At 27.1% G+C, this 27517-nt stretch overlaps 1 protein-coding gene across 4 annotated transcripts in view; it reads right to left on the bottom strand.

Moving 5' to 3' along the window:
- LOC107456902 (homeobox protein dve-1) overlaps positions 1–27517 on the bottom strand; it is a 164908-nt gene that overhangs the window by 29108 nt on the left and 108283 nt on the right. For all 4 annotated transcript variants that reach the window (XM_021145059.3, XM_021145060.3, XM_021145061.3 and 1 more), the window contains 2 exons: positions 21199–21387; positions 1753–1879 (listed from right to left, as the gene is read on the bottom strand). In XM_021145059.3, coding sequence (XP_021000718.1) covers positions 1753–1879; positions 21199–21387 — 316 coding nt within the window. The remainder of the gene's footprint in view (positions 1–1752; positions 1880–21198; positions 21388–27517) is intronic.

Here is a 27517-nt window from a genome sequence, read left to right as displayed (position 1 = left end):
TTCAACTAGACTGCAAAACTACTGGGACTATAATTTCCAGATTATTACCATCTCCCCTATTTTGGATCAAAATTCCTAATTCGTTGAAAAATAGGCATGTTTAAATAGAGAGAGTACCTGCACTAATTAAATATAATATTTAAGGTCAAACCCTCATACCATTCAGATCTAAATCAAAAATTTTTTGTCTTTAAAGCACACAGCGTTTAAAAAAAAATCATATTTTGTTAAGTAACTTTTTACAAAACTGTAGTTCTCGAGTAATATAAGAAAAAATATTATAAACTAAAATAATAAATTACAACATGTCTTAATTAACCAAATTTTAACAGGATATTGCATACAACTGATTAGATTCTCACGTGACGCATAAAATTAACTGTTTCAAATAAATAAATAATAAATTTTGTAACTAAGTGTACGTTCGTACTATTTTATGCATGTTTTGTTTCTGATTTACCTTCACTAAGATGAAATTTAGTCCGCTTAAAGATATTTAAAAAGAAAACTCGAAAGATAATGCCGAATAACAGAAAAAAAAATTCGTTTTTTTTTCCTTTTGGAATTCTAATAACTTTTTCACAAAATATAAAAAATTTCCCAATACAATAAAACTTCCCCATCCAATACCCACAAAAATAGAAAATTAAAATCTTTACTCATCCTAAAGTTATATTAGGGTTACATTAATAAGTTGTAATTTGTTGAGAGATACAAATAGAATTTTTCTTGAAGTTCTTAAAATTTTCCTTTAAAGCATAAGCGCTAATGGAGAATGGCAAGAAAAAATATGAAATTGCAACACGTTATTTTTTTTAATAAAATAGTAGTTTAAAAATATTAGTCTAAACATGCACAACAGTCAGATATTTGAAGTTAAAAAAAACATTTCTCAGAATTTCTTCATAGAAACGAATACTTTGCAATAGTTAAGTATCGTGTTAAATATTCCATACACAGAAAGTATTTTCGTCTAGAATATATATAAATAATAAGGATTCCGGTAACAAACAACAATTTTTATCGTATCTTGACAAAAAAAAGGTATCAACTAAAATTAATTCAAAAAATTATGAAAAACATTCTAAAGCAAAGAAAAATTATACAAGTTCAATTGTTCTTAAAAATTGCACATTCTCAAATAACAATTTATATAAGCCTTTTTTTCAAATTTCCAAACGACACCGAAATTAGAAAATGAACTATTACGTTAAAATTCAAATAATCTTTACCTTATCAAAATTTGGCCATTGCTGTTTTAAGCTTATTAATCTTCTATATTGCATATATAGTTATAAATAGTATAGCCTTACGTTTTACTGTGCACAAAATAAAAATATCTCCTTGGATAATTTTTGTTCTAATGGTCAGATTTTCATTAACTATGTGCTAATCTTAATGGTTCAAAAGGATGACTTATGCTAACGACAAGTAAGCCAAGTTCGATTAAATTTCAATTAGGTTACAGAAATAGATGTAAAAACGCACTTTCACTGATTAAATATACCTTTTTTTTTCAACGATTTAGATTATCAACCATCAATCTAGAAAATATGGTCCCAATAAAATGAAAAAAATAATTTAATAATTTTAATTATTTTCTTTTTATATTATTTAAAAAGGTGCTGTTAAAATAGTGAATTATAAGGTATACAAATTTCGACATCATTTAGCATTTTTGAACCATTACGAACGGCACTTGTTTCGTAAGGAAATGATGAAATAATTTTAAAATAACTTGATCAAAATTACCTATAAAGTCGTATCCTAAGGGTAGCCACTGTAGAGAGTTCGCCCAATATATCTCCAACAGTAGCTTCAGGGGATTCTGTAATTTGATCAAATGTAAGAGGTTTCCAATTTTTTAGCTGAATAGCACCTGTAAACAACAAAAACAATTTACTTATAATAGGTAGAACATTTGATTAAAACAAAACAGAGGTATGTAACTACATATAACGGTGCGATTAGCTATTTTGTACCCAGTAAAATCCCGATAATCCAAGTATCATTAACTTAGTCGCTAAATACAAGTCGCAATTTTAACCTGCTTTGAAATTGAAAAAAAAGAGGCTTTCTCTAATTGGCAATTAAAATGCTTCATAAAAAATGATTACTCTAATATACGATTCCAATATTGATTACTCTAATTCCCAGGAATTCTAATACATTGTTTAACAATGGTAACCGAATTACGAATCATAACATTAGCTGATGGATTCTGTTCTCGACTCCCACCTACAGCAGTGCTGATGTAAAATATCCCCATTAGTTGACGGATCATGAGTTCGGATCTTCTTCGCAGCGAGCTAACCGTAGTAGGTGCCCGAGGTTTTCCTCCTCGTATAACACAAATGCGAGTTAGTTCTACCAGAAAATTTTATTCGAAGGCGAATTTTCTCAATGCTTAAGACAGAAGTTCGTTTGTCTTTTGGGCTAAGTTCAAAATTTCAAGGATACAGTTATTCAACGCCTGTAATAAAATTGAAAAATATACGAAAGGATCGCAAATTTGTAGAACCAAAATTCGAGGAAATTTTGAGATTTAAAATTTAGTGGGAATACAAATGCTGAAAAAATATACAACATATGCATTGAAAGGCATTGACATGATACATATAATAAAAGAGAAACACTTAAAAAAACTGAAAAATTGTTTTAATTTTATGCATTACTAATATTCAACTGAACAAAACACATTTTTATACTTCGAAAATGATTGTCAATGTACAAATATCGAAGTTTGGGTTAGTGTCACAACAGAAAATAAGTTCCATAAATTTATTTCAAACTAATACATTTCTCAATTGAATAAACATCGTGCTGAACTGAATCAGAACCACTCTGTTTTGCTTACAACGTTAGGTTCGCGTTAAAGTTTGATTCCAAAACTGGACATTTCCCTTAAATAACAATTTAAGACTACGCAATTTACTTACAGTAAGGCAATTTATTGGTAATAAACGCAGTAAGAGTGCATCAAACATCGTGAAAATAAATATTATTTTTACAAACAAGTGAAAGAATTTGAATAAAATGAAATATATTGCATTAAAAGCAACTATTATTTAATACAACTTGTTTTAACAAACAAACTGTCTTACACTATTAGTCTGTGGTTTTTATTTAGATTGCTTGGAGAAGAAAGCAAGTAATAATAGTCTAACTTTTCTTACTTGATTAACTTAATGATAGATTAAAAAAAAGCCTTTTTGAGCTTATTTTAAGGCATGAGAAATTATTAACAGACGTGAAATTAAAAAAAATTAATAAATAAACAAAAATAAAATATTAAAAAACAAGTACTCTGATAACGATTAGCATTAATCAATTAATATGTGGTTTTCCTTTTAATAATTTGAGAAAGAAAGCAAGTAATAGGTAAATCTCGGATATTTTTTTTAAATCACGGCCTTTGTGATTTAGTTTAAAAGCTTCAGAAGTTAATAGCAGCAGTAGAAATAGCGTAAAAATACGTATTATTTTTACACTCTTTACATTCGTGCGTTGTTTTTTCTTCTTTTTTTTAATAATTATTTTTCATTAATTTATTCATTTATCTTGCCATCAAAATTTTGATTATACGGGAAAAAAATTAGATCCCTATTAATTTACTACTCATTAAGTTTTTCCATTTGAAACACTTAAAAATAAATACACAAGTGGGCGACTTTTGCGCTAAAATACAAACTAAGGTAGACAACGTTAAAGAGCACAAAAAAGTTAGTTATCAGTTTTTGTGCTCTGTAACGTTGTCTACCTTAGTTTGCACTTAAAAATAGTTTTTCTCAAAATATCCGATTTGGAAAATATTTCTTCAGATACACAATTTTAATACTTAATGATATTTCTTCAATGCGATCGCGATTAAATTCAAACTTTAAATAATGATTTTTTGATATATTTTTAAAGTTTCAAATCAGAGTATCTTCAGTTGGTTCTCAAAAAGTGAATTTTTATGTATATTTTTTCCGTTATTATTAACTCAGATATATTTTTGTAATGAACTTTAGCAATACTGATCAAAAACAATGGCAAAATTATTGATAAATGAATAAATAAAATAAATTGTAAGTTTTTTTAAATTTTTAATTATTTTTTCCTGAAATACAGTTATTAAATTGTATTATTAGAAGAAGTATGAATTATAAAATTCAGTCAAAAATTAAAGACTTGATTTAACTCTTTAAATTACACGAGATTAAAATATTTTCATAACGAAATCTATTTTTAAAATAAAGATTGATCTAACAAGAGATGTGTACCCAAAGTATCACTCGTTACACGTATTTTTTTCCCCTTTCATTTCTTACAAAAAAAAAAAAAAAAAAAAAAAAAAAAAAAAAANAAAAAAAAAAAAATCAGGATTCATATATAATAAAATTTATTTTATCTATTGCGAAGTAATTATTAAGTTATAAATTATCAAAAAGATATAAATTTTTACCTTGAATACGTCGCTAAATTCTATTTCTCTCATAGATGAAAATTACTTGAAGTCTATAAGACTTATCACCTTAAAAAAATTCATTAATTCTATATTTTAAGGATAAAACTAAAAGATTAAATTTCTAAACTATAATAGAAATTCAATTGTTTTGAGCAATAAATTTGATTATGACTCTCTTCTCTGATGATGATACAAATCTGCATTTTACAAGTATTATCTTTCCAGATAACAAATTATTTTGTGAATTAGAACTCTAACGAGAAATCATTTGAAATTTTATTAAATTTTTTTTAAATATATTACCGTGATTCGTCCATTTATATTTCTGAGATTCTTAACAAATTTGTTAATTAAACTTACATTTTTGTGTTAGTTTATTAAAAATGATTCAAAATACACTCTAAAATAAAATGAAAGAAAAAGCTATCTAACAAGAATTTTTTTTTCTTTTAACATGTAATAGATATTAATATGAATTTGATTCAGTTAAACGTTAAAAAATTTATACTGTTACTTTCAAATTTGTTTCCATATAACTGCCGAGAGTAGACACAATATTGAGTGCAAATATTATTAAATGTTATGTACAATCTAGAAAATGATTACATAATTGTTACATTTGATAAAAAAAACTTCAAATAAAAGTACATAATTTATTAAACTAAAGTTGATTTTTATCAATGACAAAAGCAAGATGTCATTCTAGAACAATTAAACGAAAGTTTAAGAGCTGCACTAACAAACATTAAAACTCTAGCTTGATAGAGATAGAATAATCTCCTCCATGTTAGTAATCTTTCTGATAAATTTAAAAAATTTTAATTTTAGAACACATGCTTCAGAAAGTGAAAAAAGTACTTTTTAAGTACTAGTTGGAAAGGGTTATATAGTTTTTACAGTTTATTTTTTTATAAATAGAACATTAATTGTGCTCTGTTTAAAATTATGAATAAATCAAAACAGTAAGGAAATTTCTTAGTTAAAACCACTCATATTAAAAAAAGCTTCTTAGCTATTGCTAATAAAAGAGAAACCTTTAATAGACAGGGTGAGCAAATACTCCAAAACTACTTCAAATTTTTGAAAATTCAAATCATGAGTCACAAATATACTACATTCGCAATCAACAAAAATGGTAGGATATTAAAAGAAAGTTACCATAAACCATTTTGAAATTGAAAATCGAAATAAATGTTTCCACGAGTACTAATTAATGGTTCATACATTTAAAAATGGATGATGAGTCGCTCTTTATAGAACAATTTCATTTCTATTAAGAATAATTATTTTCTTTTCAATTCAAATCCCCTTATTTTTTTTAACGAAAATATAAATAAAACAAACAAATAAATAAAAACAATCCAATAAACACTTTTATTATTATGAATTTAATCATTTAGTAACTAGTTTCATTTTGGAAATTAAAATTTTTTTTACAGATTTCCTTAAAAAAACATCTATAAGTATAAGTAACACACAATATATTACATATTTTTTATCTAGAGAATATTTAGATGTTTTATACACCAACAAAAATCACTAACACTACATAGACACTATAAGATAAAATTCCTCCTGGTAAAAGTTCTACGGAGTTTTAAAACATTTTTTTCTCAGTTTTATAGATTTAGTACGATTAATTAACGCAGAGAATTAATTTTAAAAGATAATATTAGAGGGAAGACAAATCAATAAATTCCTATTCATATAAATGTACATTCTAAACATATCAATAGAGTAGGATAAAAAAAATATTTTGCTAGGGCTAGAAGCTGAGTTCGATTTTTTTTTTCTACTATAAATGAAAATATTTTTAAGAAAAAGTTTTTTTTTTTCCAGTGAGATTTCAAATTTTAGTAAATTTATTTTCAAACAAAAAGTTTATTACTAAAATTTCTTAATAAATTATGTTATATTGTAAATAAACAAATTCTTCTGATAGAAACGCGGTATCAACAAATCACATTAATCGCAGTGGGCAAAGAATAAACAGAGGTGAAATTATTTAATGAGGCGCAGTGTTCCGGAAAGAGACTGTTAAAGGGGTCAATTGAGAGAAGGGGAGTTCAAAAAGCTTCTGCCACAGGATACTTCATTATAGGTTCAGAAAAGTCAAGTCCTGGTCGCCATTTAGAAAAGCATTAAAGGCGAGAATAACAGTCAGAACGGGAAAAGAGAGCCAATTACCATAACAATGCCTGTACTAATGAGAGAAAAGAGACAAGAAAAGGGGAAACTATAATCTGGCACCTACTCCATCAAAATGCTTAGAGTACCCTGAGCGTCTTCTTCGGAAGAGAAAATGAAGACGTTTTCCTTATCCAATAGAAAACCTGGAACCGCGTAATAGAGGGGAAAACGCGGGCAAAACTTTTTAATCAGCTTTCGCAAAGTCCGCGTGCGGCTTCTAGGGCCCGAAAAGTTTCAGTTTAAACCTCAGATAATGCAAGAGGATTAGAAGATCTGCGGCTACCCAAGCAAAACCATGCTCTTCATTACCAGAACTTTTCCCTTTTCTAATAAAAGCGGTTATTAGAGTACGTAGACAAATGAGTTGAGAAAAAAAAAGAGGAAAAAAAAAAACTAGGGGAAAAAAATAAAATCGACTGCCTCATCTGCATGTTTTGGAGGAAAGAAAGAAGAAATGTCTGTCACTCGTCCTAATCCTCTTACACCTTGACGTGAGCCAGGATTCCAGAAAAGGCCTTTCCGTCTCTGCTTTGCCTAAGCTAGCAAGGCCAAGAGAGAAGTCGGCAGAGAAACGCACGGCTCGCTTAATCCAGCCTTAAATAAAACATGGACCTCATGGTAAAGCCGCTTTGGGTATCTCACTAGCCTAGACGCAGAGCACATCAACCTTCCGACTCTAATGTAGTCTAGAGATTAGATTTCAGTGGCTCTTCCGCAGGCATGCTTGTACATGCAGAGCAGCAGGCAAGCACATCTCGACTCTTTCTGGAGAGCCTTAATCCGCTCAACCACCTGTGCCTGAGTACGACAATACCTTTAGTCAAATGGCGCGCTACTACATCTTGTTTCCTCGGCCGCTTTAAAACTGAGCAGCAGCTCAAGTGTCGCCACTTAGGGATCTGTACCCCTCTTTTCAGAGATTTCAAACTGCCGCCTACGGCATTATTTCCAATTTTATCCTCTTTCTCTTTCATGGAAGCAGACGGACTTAATTACGTATAGACTGTAGATACTTTCACCAAATGGAAGTCTTCAACTTTATCCTTTCTTTTTATTTTGTTTTTCCCCTTTAAGTACTGCAGCAGAGATTTAAGGTTCAAAAGCATTGCTTCGGCGCGACGCAGAATCGGGTTTGGAAAAGGATTTCCCCCCCATGTCTGTCATAAAAGATAAGAAGAATGCAGCAAAACATAATTCATAGATTCGGAGCTTTTCCATATGCATCACTTTAAAAATATATTTTTTTCAAACAAACTTTTTGAATTTAAAAGGAGATATGCAGTTTCTTCTCAGAATATTTGATGTCAATAGATATATTATAAGCGGCACATTTTCAAAACAATACCTGAATTATTTAAATAGAGGAAAATGAAAAAATTTGGGCTGAGATATTTCATTCATTAACAGCATTTTATTTTAATATAATTAAGCATTCTGATTTATTTAACACTTTTTTGTCATACTTTTTCACGCAAAAGCAATGAATAGTGAACAAAATCAGTAAAACCTTATACACACAGATATAAATACACTGTTCTCCCTAAGCGTTTTTAGAAGGACGGCTTATAAATGCGCTCTCCTTGCCCTTTTTGTAAAAAAAATAAGCTGCCATCCCTTAAAAACACAGCCTTTTTATTTCACTTTTTCAGGAAAAGATTGTTTTCTTAACCATTTGTTTTATTGAAAAATTCACTTTTGATTTTTTAGTTACTGATAATTATTTAGCTATAATGTTTAATTTCATTACTTTATTTTACTAAGATTTTTTTTATGCTATCTAGTTATGTAGTCAAAACTTGCATGATATTCGGCGTCAGAGATATTAATTTCTTTCATTGGGGGGCCTATTTAGTTTTTTAGTGCTTTTAACTTTTACTATTGTTTATTTTTTTAATAAATACCTTTTATTTAAAAATGCACCTTTAAATGTGTATTTTCTAATAATTTTCAGTTTAAAATATTAAAAAAAAGCTTTTAAGTTGTTTCTCAATTAATCCTTTTATTTAGTTTACTTTTCTTTGAAGAAAATTTATACACAGAGATTGTCTTTTAGCTTGTCTTTAATTATTTTTCAGAAGTTTCAAATTCTTCTGTTATTTTGATACTGAATGAGAATTACTTTGTGAAACATATACATAAAATAGTATTAGAAAATAATTTAAAAATTGAGGATCAAATTTAGTTATTAGATAATATTACACAGTTTGATAAATTTTAACGGTGGTGAGTGTCCTTTCCTGTGTCTTGTGAGGAAGCAACCTGGCTTTTTTTATTTCTAGGGAGAACTCTGTGTGAGTGTGCATATAAGTACATAGGAAGTTTATAAGTTTCTCCTTTTTGTTTTTTCGTTTAATCTTTATGTTTTTAGTACGTTTACGAAGACATAACTCTCAAAATTTTTAGGAGAGTCTATTTATTTGATTCTGAATCTTTTATAAAGGAAGAATTTAATGATTTATGTGCGTAGCAATTGCTTGTTTTCATGAACGATTTTTAATGTTTTTTTTCTTTTTATCGAATATAATTTTGTTTGAAAAGATAAAATATATTTAGACTTATATTCATAGAATAAAATTTCAACAATCATAATTTGAAACATTTTAATGATTTATGTGCGCAGCAATTGCTTGTTTTCAAGAATGATTTTCGATGTTTTTTTTCTATTCTTTTTAATCGAATATAATTTTGCTTGAAAAGATAAAATAAATAAATATATTTAGACTTATATTCATAGAATAAAATTTAAACAATCATAATTTGAAACAATTTAATGATTTATGTGCGTAGCAATTGCTTGCTTTCAAGAATGATTTTCAATGTTTTTTTTCTTTTTTTTTTAATCGAATATAATTTTTTTTTGAAAAGATAAAATAAATAAATATATTTAGACTTATATTCATAGAATAAAATTTTAACAATCATAATTTGAAAGAAACTGGTATAAAATTTTCTCTAGCCTTGTTAGTCCGAAAAGTGATAAAAAACGATTCAGAGGCGGCGTGAGCTCAACTTTCGTGGGGTAGACATTTCACCGGCGTTTTAATTGCGGAGAATTCTGTAATTTTTGATTTTAAAAAAAGTATTCTTTCAGATAAAGCTGATCGTGATCAAAATGCTATGTCATTTCGGTACATCTGAAGGTATTTCTGAAATTAAATATAAGTATCTTTATTAGTTTTAATACAAAAAAATATCTAGGTATAGTTGTTGAAATACAAATAAATTTTAATTTTTCATTAAAAATAATGCAGTTTCATGCAAAAATGACACATTTCAATTTATAAAAATGTTTATAAAATAGTTATTTTTTTCTGTCGTGGTAAACTACGTCTTCATGATTAGTTACGCGATTCTCATTTTCATAATTTAGGTTACCACTTCACAAATTTCTGCCGTTGAATACCAATCCACTCAGTGAAAATGCAGTTTTTTATTTTTATTTTCAACTTCTTAACCGTGAATCTAGAAGACAAGAGAACACCTGTTAAAAAAAAGTCACATTCCCCTTCAAAAAGAATTCTTTTAAGGGAAACTGATCAGCATTTACACAAAATAAAGGTAAGAACCACGAAAAAATCTCGTAGTTAGCCCGACGATGATGGAGCTCTGATATGCTTCTACCACTGTATAATTTGCATCAGCACAACAATCCGTGCTAACAGGGAGCAAAATAAAGTTTGGCTACCTATCTCTGTGTTTCATTCATATGTAGATTTCATTTGTCCCTACTGAGCCATGCCGATTTTTATGAAAAAGTTGCCATTAGTTAGTTAGGACTTTTAAAAGAAAAAAGTTACTCAAACGATTGTTTCGTCTCGAGATTCGGTTGTTAAAATTAATAATATCGCATTAAAAATATCGGATTTTAGAAACTATGCGGAAATCAATGGCAATTACTGCCAAAAAATCGATAGAAAAAACAATTGAATCATTACGTCAGAAAGCAAATACTCAAATGCGCGATTCTAATTTCCCATACTGTCTAATAATATCAAAAACTAGCCAAAATACAATCAAAACATCACATGGATTTGTGATTATGATTAGCATGAATTGAGCGCGTAAAAAAGCGATTTTTAAATGCGCGATTCGAATTTCACTTGTCAAAATTATATTGACTGAGAAATATCAGAATTTTAAAAACTACGTGGAAATCAGAAGCACTAGCAAAAACTGCCGAAAAGACGATGAAATCGTCCCATCAAAGGTAAATAATCAAACGTGCGATTTAAATTCCCTGTGCAATAAAATTGCATAAAAAATTTCGATTTTTTTTTTTTTTAAATAGTGAAAATTTGAAGCGATCACTGTCTAACAAACGATTGAAACGAAGAGTGACTCCTTGAATGCGCGATTTAAAGCGTGCTGTAGTACTACAATGTACAAATGTTCTACAATGATTCATTAATTCGTTTGCTACAAATCTAAATTTGTAACAAAATAACCACTGTCATATTTAATTAAAATATTAAAAACATGGTGTTCTAAAAAATGAAAGAAAGAACATCATTTTTAGGGAGGACTATCTTCTAAATTTTCACGATTTCGGAATTATTTATTTTATATTATAAATTTGAAATTCTAGCTAAAGCCAGTCATTGCCGATTTTTTTCTTAAAATCTCAAATAAGAATAGAAAAATTACGATTATATGATTATTTTTTTCTTCTCGGATGTGCAAGAACATAAGGAGAGCATTTTTTTTACGTTCGTAATTTATCGTCTGTCCCTCAAACACTTAAAACTTCATTGATATGTATGAAAAATCGCGCGATCTAAACACTTCTAAATTTATAAACTGATTCTGTAAGTATTTTCTGAATAATATCAAAAAATTTGTCAGTATCGAAGTGTTTCATTATTTAATCCAACCCTATGTGTGCGTGTGTATATTATATATATAAAGAGCAAAAAGGAAGAAAAAAATAAAGGAAAGATAACGAATAAAATAAAGAAAAGTAAAAAGTTTTTTTACTGCGCATAAGCTGCAAGTATATAGAACTCATAAACTAAGTTAAAAATATAAAGAAAATATGGAAAATAATAATATAGATTAATGAGAAAAGAAGAAGAAAATTTATTAAAATAAAATATTTTAAAATATTTTAAAAAATAAAATAAATAAAAAGCCAGAAAACAAAATAACGAAAAGATATAATCTAGTCATCAGCTCACACGATTATATCCGCAAAAAGGAGTGCTTTCTAATATTGCATTGATATAACTAAAGCAAAAAATATCAATACAATAAGAAGCACATAAAAAATTAAAACGAAAATTTAACACATTAAGTAAAAAATATACGAAATAAAACATATCAAGCAAAAAACAGAAATTAAAATATAAGAAAAATACCGAACACAAAATATAATCTATAAAGCGAGCAGCGAATTCAAATCAACCTACACGATCCAGAATTTTTCAATAATGATTTAAAATATTTTCGAAAAAGTTTACCAGATTACAAAATATGAAAACAGAAGCGAAAATAGGGGGACCTTTCATGGCGTGTTCAAACTGCAATATTGAAGCATGGTTGATTTGTTAGTTACTTTGGATGGGCCGAAAAATGGATGTGAGCAAGGTATAATATTATACTAGACAATTTAAAGTTATAATTAATAAGGTTGATATATACAATTTTAATGATATTAGAATATTAACATTAGAAAAGTATGCATTTTTTTTCCTTTTGATTTCATGTTAATTTAACTATCTTAATACAGCTTGCCAGTTTTTTAAAGTATACAGAATGATAGTTGATGTTTATATTTTTGCTAAAGCATTTAAGAAAATACAGCTTACATTTGTATAATAAAATAGACTTTTTATAAGTAATATTTTGTGTAAATAAAATAGACTTTCTTTAAAAAAATGCTTCATAAAATAGGAGTTTTCGATACACAGCTTTACACTTTCCAAACTTTTCGAAAAATAAAACAATTCTTTGACATATTTCTTAAAAAACACTGAAAAATTTTTTAATGTTCCTTTTTTGTTTCTGAAATGCACAAAAAAAAATCACATAAATTTATCTACATATTTCACATTAGAATAACTTTAACATTTAACTAATACGAAAATATCTATTCGTAAAATACAAAAAATTTTATTAAAAATTTTGTTTAAAACTTAAAAAAATACCCAGTAATCACATAAAATGATTTCAAAATAAAATTTTAGTTCAAATTGCAAATCATCCTGCGGGGAACATACGTAATTTTAAAATACTTCTATTTAGAAATATCAAGCGCGCAAGCTCAATATATGCAAACTGAGGAAAAAAGTTTAAATGCTTCGGGTAGTTCCAGTTTACTGCAAATATTTATTTGCAAATATTTCTAGAAATAATAGAACAATCATATTGTTTCTGCTTTCAGAAAAAAATGCTCAAGTTAAATACTTCTTAGATCCCGATGTTCTAGAAGCAAGTGACTTAATACTTAAGAAAAGTAAGAGTATATGTCTATCAAACTATTTATTTATATTAAAAAAGCATATAAAAAAGAGAAACCATATTTAGTTCCGTGAAATAAAAGGTGATTCACGGAATTAATTCATCGCGAAATTACCCGCTCGAATTTGTATGGAAATTTCTCCGGCATACACATTTTTCTCCACTGGGGATGGGGAGATCCGTTAATCCGTACTACAGCAGGAAAGCTGACATTCCCCAATAGATTCAGTGTATTGTTGACGGGATAAAAGTTTTATAGCTTTGCTCAGTATTGAATTGGAAGCTATTGATGATGTTTAAAGTAATTTAGTTATTATTTGTGAATATTTTCAAAGAATTAGACCACAAACGAACGGATGCCATAAGTGAGTCGTTTTTTAGACGAAAAAATACATAAATAATTAATAGCTAATAGCTTTTTGATTTAAAAAACGAAATAACGGAAAATCTTTGTCAATAGAATTATGGTCGTAAAGTGGGATGCGCTTATATTTGTAAATGAAACAAGATTGCAATATTAATAAGAAAAAAAAGTGCTCATGAAAATTAGGACATGTGCCACAACTGGGTAAAAAGTTTATTTACATGACGATTGCATTTTATAGTTTATATCAGTTGAATAGTTTAATTAACCAGCATAGATTATTATATTTTATTTAATTAAAAAATAAGACTTCAATTAAAAAAAGGAGTTTTAATATAACTATAAAAAGCAGTTTTTTATTTCAGAATTGTTATCTAACTTAAAATTTTAAATTTCGTTGTTGAATAAAATTGCATTAATTACTGCGCATTTTGGAAAATAAATTATTGTACAGAAAAATTGTAAAACTCAACTTTACGTATTTTTAAACACAATATGAAGGCAAGAATAATTTTTAGAAGCTTCAACTGTTGCTATGTGTATACATTTCTTAGTTCAATATTTCGTTTTTAAACATTAAGTTATCTCATTAATAAAAAATTAAAGGCTAAAAAAAAAGGGGGAAAAAAACCTTTGAAAGCACAAAAAACTGCAATTTGATTATAAAAATAAATATTAACCATAATAAATGAAAAATGACATAAAAATAACTATAAGATTTCTTAATTTTTTTGTTATTCAAAAAATTAAGATACTTTCTGAAATTTATGAAATCGACTCAATAATGATTAAAACAAAACAGCAGAAACAAAACAATAACCTGGAAACAAATTTTGCGCATTCTGTTAAACTTGATGAGTAAAAAATTATGTTAAATGGTCCAGAGGAAAAATGCAGTTGGTATTGCCATCTAGCGAAGATTTTCTTAACTAATTTTTAACCCCACACATTTAGGGCTCTCCTTTAAGATGACGCTATACTGAGGGAGAAACCCTTCACGGAAGATTCTCTTTAGCATACATAAGAAATTTGAAATTTAAAGTATAGGAAAAGTGAGTTCAGTTGAAACTAGAATAAAGTTTTAAAAGTTGATTTTTTTTTCTTCAAAATATCAAAATGCAAACTAATTAAAACGGGATTACGAAGTGGGGAAGTATCCTAACAGTTATGGGTTTAAGTATAAAAGTGACAGATTTAGTCGATTAATTTTCTAAACTAGAACTTAAATCACATTTAAATAACTTAAATCATTTAGTCAGTTAGTTTTACAGATTGTTTGGATACGAATATCGAGACAAAAGCTTACTAGACTTTTTATGTTACACTATGGTCGTTTAGCTCTTTTAAAGGTTATTTTATAAAGCTTTATGTGCAGACGGTTATTTTATAAAGTTAGTGTATAGGCAAAAATTTAAATTTTTGTATGAAAAATGATCGATTGATATAACTTCATAAATGAAAACGTGTAATTTTTAAAATTGTTTAATCAAAAATTTCGATTAATTATTCTTAGTATAAAATATTTAAATCATATAAAGTTTTTTATACAAAAAATGACTTTACATCCGAGTATACTTTACATTTTCTGAAAACTTTTTGTTGTTTTTCCTCTTATAATTTATCAATAAAAAAATAAAAACAGTTTATAGGGAAATAGAAACAGGTTATAGGGATAAAAGAAAGTGGAAATTCTTTAACCTCAGCACAAAGTAGTTTTACATATAGTGTTTGAAGGTTTCAAACAAGCATTACATAGAATTTTAATATTCTTCAAAATCTTCTAACCGTTAGTCTGGATTCACGGTCAACAAACTATTCTTTAAGATTCGATAATAATAATAGTGATAAAGAAAATTTGTAGTACACCCAATATGACCTTTAGGTTATCAGTTGAAAAAGAACAAAACAGTCATACTTCTGTTATCAGATAACTCAGGGATGTATACAGCATACATTCCCATATTTACAGTTCTCGATAAAGAACGGAACTATAGCTCATAGGTAGAGTTAGTTAAAACAGTTTGAAACCAAAATCGAAACAATAAAGTGAATTTGTGTGTCAGCAAACATGTTGTAAACAGCGAAATGAATAAATAAGTAACGAGCTTACAGAGAGCAAAAAGTACGAGTCGACATAAGTATGTTTTTAAACCCTTTATATAATACTCACTTATTCGTTACATAGATTTGATTACATCCCGTTCGCTTAACTATTTGTGTTGATGTGCATTAAAACAATGAATAAAAATCATCGTTAATTGAATTTTTTTCACTCAACTAAAAATATTTTGAACTTGAAAATTATAGGACAAATACATTGGTCCATACGAATAAATTAACACTGGTATCTATTTTGGTAAACAAAAGTAAGAATACTGCAGTTATCAGCGGCGGCACACATAGTCAAGTGTATGGTTTTTATTCGATGATGAGAAATACCGTTAGTCACATTTTAAGTAAACTTTTTTAAAAATTTAATACATATCCAGGATTAATCGAAAAAGAATTGTTATACTATGATTCAAATATGATAACTTTCTAGCATTAAAAAGACTTGTCCTTTCTTTCGTTCACTAAAATGTTGAAAGTAATTTGACAGCTTTTTGAAAATAGCAAAGGAAAATACTATTCATTATTAACAACTATAATATTATCAACCATAGATTATCAATTTAATAAAAATAACTTTTTATTAAAAACTTTGAAAAATATACTAACAACGATCATTAAATTATTCTTATAATTATTATATAATTCTTATTGGGTTGATTAATCTTTTCAACACTAAAACCATGTCTTGCAGTCATTCTCACTTAAATCAGGTACATTTTTTTTTATGGTTCCTAAACACAAGTATTTTCAAATTAAAAAAAATAAAAAATTTTCTATCGTCAATTTAAGTTTTTATCATTATTCAATATTTCTTTTTTTATGTTTTTTTTTTAAATAACACATGAAACAAAACAAAAAATATTCAATAGAAAAATAAAAAGGCGCCCGGCGGGCTCCACAATTTATGTGATATTATGCGCAGGGGTCTGTCCAGACATTTTGTGAAAGGTCCATTTTTCGTGAAATTGTGAAAAAATTACTCACATTCTTTCAGCCAGGGTCCGTTTTTATGAATTTGTGCAAATAGGGTCCGGTTATTGCAAAAAACATTTTCAAGGAGTTTTCAAATTGTAAATAGATACAAGATTATGCTCGGCACTGTAAAATTATAATAAAAAAATTAAATTTTCAAAAATAAACAGCAATTGCTGCTTCCAAATTAGAGATGCAACATGCACATATTTCGTATTTAGCTTATACTGCTGAACGCAGAATATTAATTTCGGACCAATAATTGAAGAATCGTCTGCCGAAGTCAAAACTTAATTCATTTACATCCATCTTTCTTGTTTTCTGCCCTGGGAAGGATCTATTCGATTAACAAAACAATAATGAAGATATACAAATTTGTGAAGGGTCCAATTAAAAGAAAAATCATTTTGTGAAGAGTCCGTTTTCATGAAAAGATATTTTGTGAAGGGTCCGTTAACGGACCTTAATTTCTTCTGAACAGACCCCTGATGTGCAATATAATAAACCAGAGTATGCGGCCCGCATGTTGGCAAGGCGTGTTTTAGAGCAATCGAGCCTTTTAAGTTTATATTCGTTCTGAATTTCACTGATCTTTTATGGCCCGAATTATGTCAATTATAATTTTATTACTTTTACGCAATATTTTCTCTAAACCAATGCGTCAGTTCAATTTAAGAATTAAAATCAATTCGGAAACAGCTTCAGTTTTAAAAGTTTTGTTCATGTTTAACGAGTTAATGATAATATGTGCACAAGTTAATGTGCACAGTAAGTTAAAGATTCGAGTCAACCTAAAACATTTTTTTATTTCCAAAACTATACTTTTCAAATTAAATATTTGAAGCCATTGTTTCAGAACTAGTTCCACTAGTTTATAGAAATTATGCAGAAAAGATTAAAAACATTTCTCTTCCAAGGATTTATTAAATATAAATAGAAGTATTTGAAAATAATGGATATTTGCATATTTTAGATTTATATTAAACAAAAAATAATTTAAATATAGCCTTTCGCCTAGTTATTCCATTGATTTGGGTTCAATGGCACAAGAAACAGTTGCGTCAATAGTGCGCCAATTTCAAATGATTTTACATACACAAAGTAGCAAAAGTAATTGGTGTTATAAATTATAAAAATATTTTGAACTAGTATGATTTTGATATAAGTCGACATTAAAGTTCATTAATTTTTGTTCAGAAAAACTACGAAAACAGTTGTAGTTTCAGTTGACTTTCTCAAGAATAGAATATAACAAAATATAAAAATAATTTAAAAAATATTATAATAAAATTTTTTATCCTCGTTATATTTTATTGTCAATATTTATAGTTGTTCTGATTTAGAAATAATAAAACATAAATAAATTGCGTTCCACAAAATAAAAGATAAAAACAGTAAATAGCAGCTTTTGATCGAGAACATTTTGCACGTATGAAATAAGCATTAGTTTTTAAAAAGCTAGTTTCGAAAAAAAAAGAACTACATGCTGGTTAAAATATCCAATACTTCATTCTTTTAAAAATATTTCTGCAAAAAAATTATGTGATGCAAAAATAACTTTCGTTAGGAAAACTGAAAATAGAAAAAAATAGATAAAAGGGATATACTTTCAATTTGTAATAAATAAATGACAAAATGAAAGCTAATGAAATTATAAACGTAGAAAAGGAAATAATTTCTAAATGCAGTGTGTAAAAGTGAAGTGTGTAAATTAGTAAATATAAAAAAAAGCTAAATAAAATCGAAAAAGTGCAAAAATACACAAAGAAACATTTAGACAGAGAGTTGAATAGAATTACTATTCACATACGAGGATTTTTGATTCAAGTCTGGATGCAAAATTAAATTTCATAAAAATTTGGCTTTTTGTTCATAAGTCAAATTAAATATGATTTTCAAATTTTATCTACATCAAAAACTTAGTTGCAAGTGTACTTTTAACAACCTTTCCTCATATTTCAAAAAAGGGTTATGCAAATACATCATTAAAACATGATTTTAGACTAATTCTATTCCAATTTTCATTCTTGTTTTGCTTATAAAAAATAAATTTTCATTAATAATATCCTTAATTAAGCTCCTCCATAATATTTTAAGGTCTAATTATCAATACAGAAGGAAAAAAAATCCTTTCATTATTAAGAACCTCATTAAAAATAGTTTTATCAAAATGTTTTAAATATAATGATATTTTTAAGCTAATGAGCCATGACAACGATTTTACATCTTCGGAAATAACGTTAATAAATTGACCAATCTAAGAAAGGCAGAATCGAACATAAGCATAAAAGATAATTTTTAATCCAGAAGGGGTTACAAATATAACACTTATAACTTTACGCTTATAACAGTAATTTGTTTTCTTATTACAATACGCAAATAGCTAATTATTGCATTTTTGACAGAATTTAGAGGAAAAAATAATTACATATGTATAAATGTTATCTTGTTACATTTCATGTAATAGTTTTTACTCATTCCAGGAAAGTTTATAACTTAATGTTGTACTTCAAATGACGGAGAACTAGTTTATTTGTTTCATATTAACGCTTAATAAATTTCTTTAAGATCTGTGTAAAAAAGCATCGAATAGGCTAAGCAATATTTATGTAGGCATTTTTAAGTTAATGCATTTCCCAAAGAAGCTTTAAAACAGACAGTAGGTATGTTTCTTAGATTATTTGCTCAATATTATATGATCGATCATTTAAAGTTTATACACAGGTCATAGAAGAAAGAATAATTTAATGTAATGAGAATTTAATAGAAAGTGTTGTCCAAATACATACTCAACATCTTAAAAAATAGAATAACACATTTATTTTATAGATTGCATGGATAAAAAGGCGATCTATTTTCTTAAGGAGTTTTTCAATTCTTAAGAAGTTACTGGGTGCAGTTTTAAAAGAATTGCGCATGAAATAATTCTTTTAAAAAATAATTATTTTAAGAAATTACATGCAAAAGCAGTTGAAGTATTATTAATAAAAAATACTTACCACGAAAGGTAATAAGTTTGCCAAATGAATATTTTAATGAAGAAATACCTTTTATTACTGCTAAACATCTGTTTCAATTATTATTTGAGATTGTTACACGACAAATTGAGAATTCAGAATAGTAATATGAAAATGAATTTTTTAAAATAACTTACATTGTTTTAATGGTCCAAGGCAAAGGAAAGTACTTCAAATGTCGCCTCTGTTCAAGTTTGGTTTTTAAATATGAATAATAAACTTCTAATTACATGCAATACAATAACTTATAATGTCCAATGTAACACAGTGATTAATGAAACTTTTCTTTTTGTTTACTTCTTGGTTTTGGTTATATTTCCCATATTAAAATTTATTTGATTAAAAATGCAGTAATTTTATAGCAATTCAGCTTCGGTAAATAATTTATAGCCAAGTTGACAAGAATTCAGTATACATGATACATGTAAAGAAATTTTGTTTTTGTTTTTTGAAATTATATATTTTTATATCAAGAGCAAAAATCACACAATTACTTTTATTTATAAAAATTCTGTACTAAAGAGTATTTATAGATCTAAGTTCATAATGACTTGCAAGTGAAATTTGTTTTTCTTAGTTAGTAATTATTATCATTATTATTTTTGGCTAAGGTATTAAATTATGTTGAAAATAATGTTCTTTGTCTTTTCTTTTTATCTTCAAAAGGAACAATATGGAATATTTTTGTTAAAATATAAACGAGCAAAAAATCACTTTGCAAGCTACGGACAATGCGGCTATGTAGTTTGCTAATAGAAATAATATTTGCAAGCTACAAGGTTACATTAAAACAGTAGCAAGAAAGGTCTAAAATATTTACAAAAATATAATTCTGTAGATTTTTTTTAATTGAATAAGTTCATTGCGATCATAATAATCGAGATAATTAACCATCCAAGCTTTCTGATAGCATATAAAATAATGTGGTAAACAAGCATAAACATTTGTTTTATGAAATTGATTGTATCTTGTGTTGCTAACAGGCTTACTAACTTAACGAAATTATGTTACACTTACTGATCATAAAAAAAAATTTTAAACACTATTTTATGTTAAACATAAAAAATTATATAATTACTACTTTGTGCAGCTTCATTTAATTTAAAACAACACATTGTTTAAACACAAAGATATCATTTTACCTGACAAATAATTAGTTTGGATATTTGTCTTCTACTACAAACTGTGGATGTATTAATATATATATTTTTTTGCTGATCTTTTAAAAAATAATTTTAAGAATAATAAAAGTTTGCACGTAAACTAGCTAGCATTAATAAAATAAAAAAATTGAAATTAAAAGAAAAAAAAAGTAAGTAATGAATTTCACCTCGTTAATAAACAATAGAATTGTATTATGAATAGCGCTACTTATCATTAAAAATTGTTTACTAATTCTTAATTTATGTAAATACGATTTGATAACAGTGAGTTTTTATGTTACAGTCTGAAGTTCTACAAATTTTCTTTTTTCCTACTTAGCATTTCCCGACACTAAAAGAAATGATAGGTATTTAATGCCTAGAGGAGCACATGAAATAATATTATGTTCGAGTGTTTATCAGAACATACGAGCCAAGAACTGCTAGAAAACACAAAAGTAAATTATAATAGAAAGAATAAATGAGAGTGATCACCTTTAGCGGCTAAGGCTTCGGATGATGAGTACCCAAGCTTGTTCAAAGCTGTCCGGACAAGTTCAGAAAAGAGAGCATTACTGGGAATTATTGCATAATTATCTAGATCTACAGAAGATTGAGATAAATCAACTGATTGGCCCTGCGGTGAGACCTGCTCCACGATACAGTGCACGGGTATTGAACGACCTGTAGAATAAAACATTTTATAGTATTCAGAACATCGTATAAATTAAGATGTAATGTATGATGTGACAATAAAACTATGGTAAAACAAATAATATTATTTAATAAATCACTCAGTATCATTTATGCACAAAAATATATATGCAATTACTATTTCAGATGTTTATTTTAGGTGCAATTTTAAGGCTGTTTTTCAAAGTCTATATCGCCACATGAAAAAAAACGCTTTTTAGCGAATAATATGGTATTTTTATAAGTGTTGTGGGTTTGTAGCAGTTATTCATCACTGTTAGGTTAAGTTTGACTACTTTTTTTGAATGACTAAGATGTTAATTAAGAAAATAGAGCAAAAAATTAATAAGTGCATTTAAGACTTCGGAGGGTTGGTCGAAACATGAAATAACTCATTTAAACGAATAATATGCTATTTTGAATAATTGTTGAGAGTTGTTATTCACGGCTGTTACGCTTTGATTATATTAAGTCAACGCATCCTTATATTAATCAAGAAAATGGGGCAAATTGTTAGTATGAAGAAAAAACAGAGTTTGGGGAAAATGAAAAGCGTTTGTGTTCTAGTTTTTTAACATTTGAAAATATACTACAAAACTGATTTGTCTTTAAAAAAACTGAGAATTGTTCATTAATTTTAATGATTTATATCTAAGGGGAAAAATCTCGCCGAATTGGTGATTTTTTAAAAAGCATAATTAAAAAAAAAATTTTTGTTAGTTCTCAAACTCAGATAATTTTTTAAGGAAAGAAAATATGAATATCATAAAATTTTAAATTTGCTTTGAGTAAGAACCTTAAATTTTTAAAATTTTTTTAATATAAATTTCATTGGCTACGATTTTTGGAAAACACCCATAACGTAATGTTTAGAAGCAGAAGCTAATTAATATTTTCTTAAAAACGATTCAAATCATTGATACGTTCAAGTTTAAAAAAAATTGAAGATATTTAAGATTTCTTATCGATACACTTAAATACAGGCAATTATTTTCTATAAATAAATGGAAAACAAGAATAAACACTAATAATATTTGAAATTGTGGCAAATATGTTTGAAATTTTTAATTTTAAATGTTAATAATTAGTAATCATTTTAAAAGACTAGCTCGCAAATCACATACAGTTTAAAAGCGTCACAAACCATTTCAATACTATAATTTGAATATTTTACAATATTAAAATTTTCGTTGGACATTTTCATATTTCTTTACTTAAATTTTGACAATACGTAGATATATAATATAAGAGATTGGGAAAAAAAGGCTTTTAAATCATACCTACAATAGTGTTTTTTTTTTTTAAATCCACAGATGTGACATAAACGTGAATTTTTTCAAAAAAATAACTGCTCTTTTGTCACTATATGATTACAAAAACAATACTTCTCGTCGATTCAATTTAAAATACAAGTCTAGGTAAGATGACTAATTTACATATTTTCGATGTTAGTTAATATATTGCATCAGATGCTGTTTCACGGTTAAACAATTTGAACAAAACGTTGCCTTTCGTGACAGCAAAAAATATATATAATTTCAATGTTTATTTTATTTAGATAATCAAATATTTTTGCGAATTAAGTATTTTGTTACTTTTTAATACTTTAATTTTATTTCAACTAGTTAGACCTTTAAGGAACACATATAGTCTTCTCTTTGTTTCTGAATAAAAGGCAAAGCATTATGCTATAAATTCGATTTCATCTTTAGCCTTTGGAGAGAGAGAGTCACTTTTTATTAATGAATATCAGGGATTGCATGGTCCTTTAAAAAGTGGTAGAAAAAGTTAAAAAAATAGGACGTATTTTAGTGAGTTATGCCACGCTTAATATTTCAAAATATAAAATCGAACCATTGGTTTCATTAATAAGGTTTTCGTTTGGTTTCGTAATTTTAAGATGAAAGCTACTAAAAAGAAATTCTTAGCTTTATTACAATTTTGAAATCACTCTTTAAATTTTTCAAGGAAAGTACAAACCCTACATATTACATTTCGAGTAACATATTAACCGATTAAAATCTATAACCTCGTCGGATCGAACATTACATATTATCCTATTGTACAGAATTAGAATTTAGTGAATATCAGCATTTTATTAGCTGTGGTGAAGAATACAATACCACAACTAAAAATAGCGACTCAATAAGTTGTGTAAGGCGCATGAGGTGGCCCCATTAAAAATGTAAAGTTTGAAAACCTATGCCAAAAACGTGATTTCAAGTTTCTTCGAAAGAGATAAATCTAAACATTAGATTTTGTTTGTTCGATTCTTTTCACGCTGTTTCCATGATAAATTTATTCTTTACAATTTAACGTAATTTTTATTTTCAACTGTACGAAATGTGTTATTTTTTTATATATCATATCAACTTAAATCTTCCTTTACCGTATTATGTGGTCAACTCACCTCGACATAAAAGAGATGTTTTGTAAGTTCATTTTCAAATAATTTTTTTCATGCTTTGTATTTAATATATTTTTGCTCAAAATGTGTTGAGTACATCTATGAGAATTTAAAATATGTATTAACATTTAACATTCTTTTGCATCGCTATTCTTAGGGCTTTTACTTTGATTTGAAAAATTATCCTAGACTTACTCTATATGCAAATATACGGGAAAAAATTTAAATACACGCGCAAATTTACTATATGATTACAAAAACTATAATTTAGAAACATTTTATATTATATTANATACTCCTCAATAATCTTAAGTTCCCAAATAACGAAGTAATTTAGATTCTCACAACATGTGAACTCATAGACGCCAGCCAGAAGAAAAAAGAATGCCAAGGTTAAAATACAATAATGATTGAAGTAAATTTAAAATCATTCTTAACTTCTCAATTTTATGCCGAAGCAACGGCAGCTTAAATTCTGTATTATTAACCTAATTTAAATTTCAAAACAGATTGAAAAAATAAAAAGTGAAAATTACTATGTTTAAAATGCACTTTTGAAATTGTAAAATCTGAATTTAAATTACAAAAGTGCTAACATTCATTATAGCCAACCGCGAATACAATCATTCTCGAACTTATTTATTAGTATGGCTTATAATTACTATCAAAATATAAAATTTAATCTTAATGCTTTCTATTGAATTAATAGATGACTCGAATGTAAAATTTCAATTCAGAATAAATATTAATATAAGGTGCGTTACAATTTCATTTATTTCAGTATTGTAATTCTATAAACACAACAATTAGACCTCAAAAAGGTAGCATGCGTTTAAAAGTAATAAATGAAAGCAAGTAAGGGAACGTCTAGAATAGAAAAGATAAATTAAAAATAATTATATATAATTCCCGTTTTTGATCACAGAATACGTTAGTCAGGAAAAAAAGACAAGGATTCAGGTGTAAATTTTGAAATTAGAAATAAACGATGACTTTACTAAGGCACTATATATTAAGATCGTTCACATGTTTCAATAATGATTTAGTAGAAAGAAGGTTTAAAGAGTCATACTCATTGTCGAATTGCAAAATCACGAAAATTTAAATAAAAAGTATTGTGCTTTTTTTTCCTTCACATTTACACGACGCATGTTAACAGGTATGTTTACAAACAAGAACAACTTTGTTAGATGTTCGCAGCTTTTAGAGCAGACAATCAATCTAACGAAAAGGCGACTTGGAAATCTAAGTATGTTTTCAAAAAAAAATCTACAGAAAAGTTGGTTTTTATAGGTTGGTTAAAAAAAATTGACCTATCGATATGAGTTGTCGTCGAAATAATAGTGTTGGCAAAACGGCGTTCAGATGTTTTATTTTAAATAATAAAAAAAAAATCACGCTTTTAAAACAACCTTTTCGAATTTTCAGAGTGAATCAAATAATAATAATAATTGGTGCTTTTTAGTTCTTTTTTTTACCTACTCATTTGCCGAACAAAATAGAAATTATAAAGGCAAGTTTACTTCGGTAGTAAAAGTATTAAACTACAGCAAGAATTATTATATTTATCTTTGTAAACATGTAAATGGGTTTTCCAAACACGAGCTGATGTTTTAATGATCAAAACTCCATACACAAAATTCACCATTAGGTTTACAATAATTGATTTTATAACCGACTGTTGAACAGCCGACCCAATTTTGAGTTTAAGACAATCAATGTTCAACTCCGTAGCCATTAAGTTTAAACAAAACCCAGAAGACAAGGGAACTTCAGTATTAAGCATTGAGACAAAGTAACTTCGTTTACGACTTTTTGACGGAAGCAATTCGCATTTGCGTTACAAGGAGAGGTAAACTTCGAAAATATCTCTCGATTACACTTACGTTTACGTCAGCAGGAGGTAGGTGTGATCCGGGAGCCAAATTAGTATTAAGCAGCGACCGCTGGGATTCGAACCGAGGACATCTCAATGCTGAAGGGTACATCAAATTCATAAAAAGTACTTAGTTTCTCTAACAAGAAATCTACCTCAAACGTGAAAGGTACTCTGCGTCAAAATTATGACGTGACAAAAATTTTATCGAATTGATTTTCGAAATATAAATTTTTAAAATATAATTCATAACAAAAACATTTGAAAAAAACTATAGTTTTTGCCAAAAGAGCGATGGAAGTTCACCAAGTGGAACACTTTTAAAGAAGTTTAAAATACATAAAATCATAGCAGACGCATTATTTATTTCGAGGTAACAATAGACATTCTTCATTTTCTATAAATAAAAATATAAACTTGACAAGTGAATAAGACTCTGAATAACATTTGCTTGAAACACAAAGTTAATAGTTTATTCAAAATTTAAATTAGTTATATTATATGATACTTGTTTTTCTTAATTTTGAAGTGAATCATATTTGGCAACTAATAAAAGTTCGATTTGAACAACTCAAAAATTTAAAAAGTTTAAAGCGATTTTCTAAGTAGTTTTCTTACTTTTTAAAAGAAAGCTTAAAATTATAAGGAGTTATTCCACAAATTTCATTTTGCTCTATTAAACAAGATTTATTAATAAATGATAATACTCTTCTAATGATGGTTCGTGCAACGAAGTGTGATCGTATTAGGAAGTAAAACATGCAAAAAAAAATATTTTTAAGAGGGATGATCCCCGATAATGCCGTTGACATTTATAATAAATCTTGTTTAATAGTACTAATATAAAAAATTTGCGGAAAATAATTTTGAGAAACTTTATAAATTTGAGTTTTCTCTTACTATGTAAGAAAACTACTTAGAAAATTGATTGAAAGTTTTTAAATTTCTTAGACATTCAAATCGGACTTTTGCTATACATACGATTCCATACAAAATCAAGAAAAAAAAGATTTTTATTTTTTAACTATTATAGTAATAATAAAAAACTATTTTAATTACTAATATCCTATGCAGTTTTCAGAAAATTTTTCTCAAATATTGAATTGATCCTATAATATTTTTTTAAATTTTATTGAATATTTTTAAAGTTATAACAAAAAAAAACTAAGAAAAAAAAATTCATTTTTTATAAAAATGTCCATATCTTCATAAATATTTAAGTTAGGTTTGCAAAATTTTGTGCAATTATTTGATATAATAACCAAAATAATAATTGTAACATACAAATTTTATTATTAAATTTTTCGGTCTAGCATGTTCAAAAACATTTTTTGCCATTTATAATTTATTGAAGGTCCCTCAAGCCTCAAAAGCTTTAAACTTCTATGAAATGTATGAGAAATCGCACTACCTAAACACTTCTAAATTTACAAACTGATTCTCTCAGTAATTTTTGAGAAATATCAAAAAATTTAATAGTGTCAAAGTGTTTCCATAACTTTGTCCAAATCCTGTACATATCTTAGAGCTATTCAACACGTTCTAATTTTAAAATCGTAGAGCTTATTTAAACAGGTATATAATAACTATCGCCACTCAGTATATCAGGAATATCAATTAAAGAAAAAAAAATCGAGTTGCCATTCAAAACTTTTGAAATTTTGTCACAAGTAACTAAAAACTGTGCAATCGTTCATAACATAATTCTTGAGCGCTTAGATCATATTTATGTACAAAATTTTATTCCGTCGTTCAAAAAGATATGCTTTCTGGAGGGTCATATGTCGGTAAAAGTATTTTACTTTATTCGTGTGTGTATATATACATATATATATATA

Source organism: Parasteatoda tepidariorum, chromosome X1, assembly GCF_043381705.1.
Source record: "Parasteatoda tepidariorum isolate YZ-2023 chromosome X1, CAS_Ptep_4.0, whole genome shotgun sequence".
NCBI classification, from domain to species: domain Eukaryota; kingdom Metazoa; phylum Arthropoda; class Arachnida; order Araneae; family Theridiidae; genus Parasteatoda; species Parasteatoda tepidariorum.
This window is presented reverse-complemented; position numbering and strand designations above follow the sequence as displayed.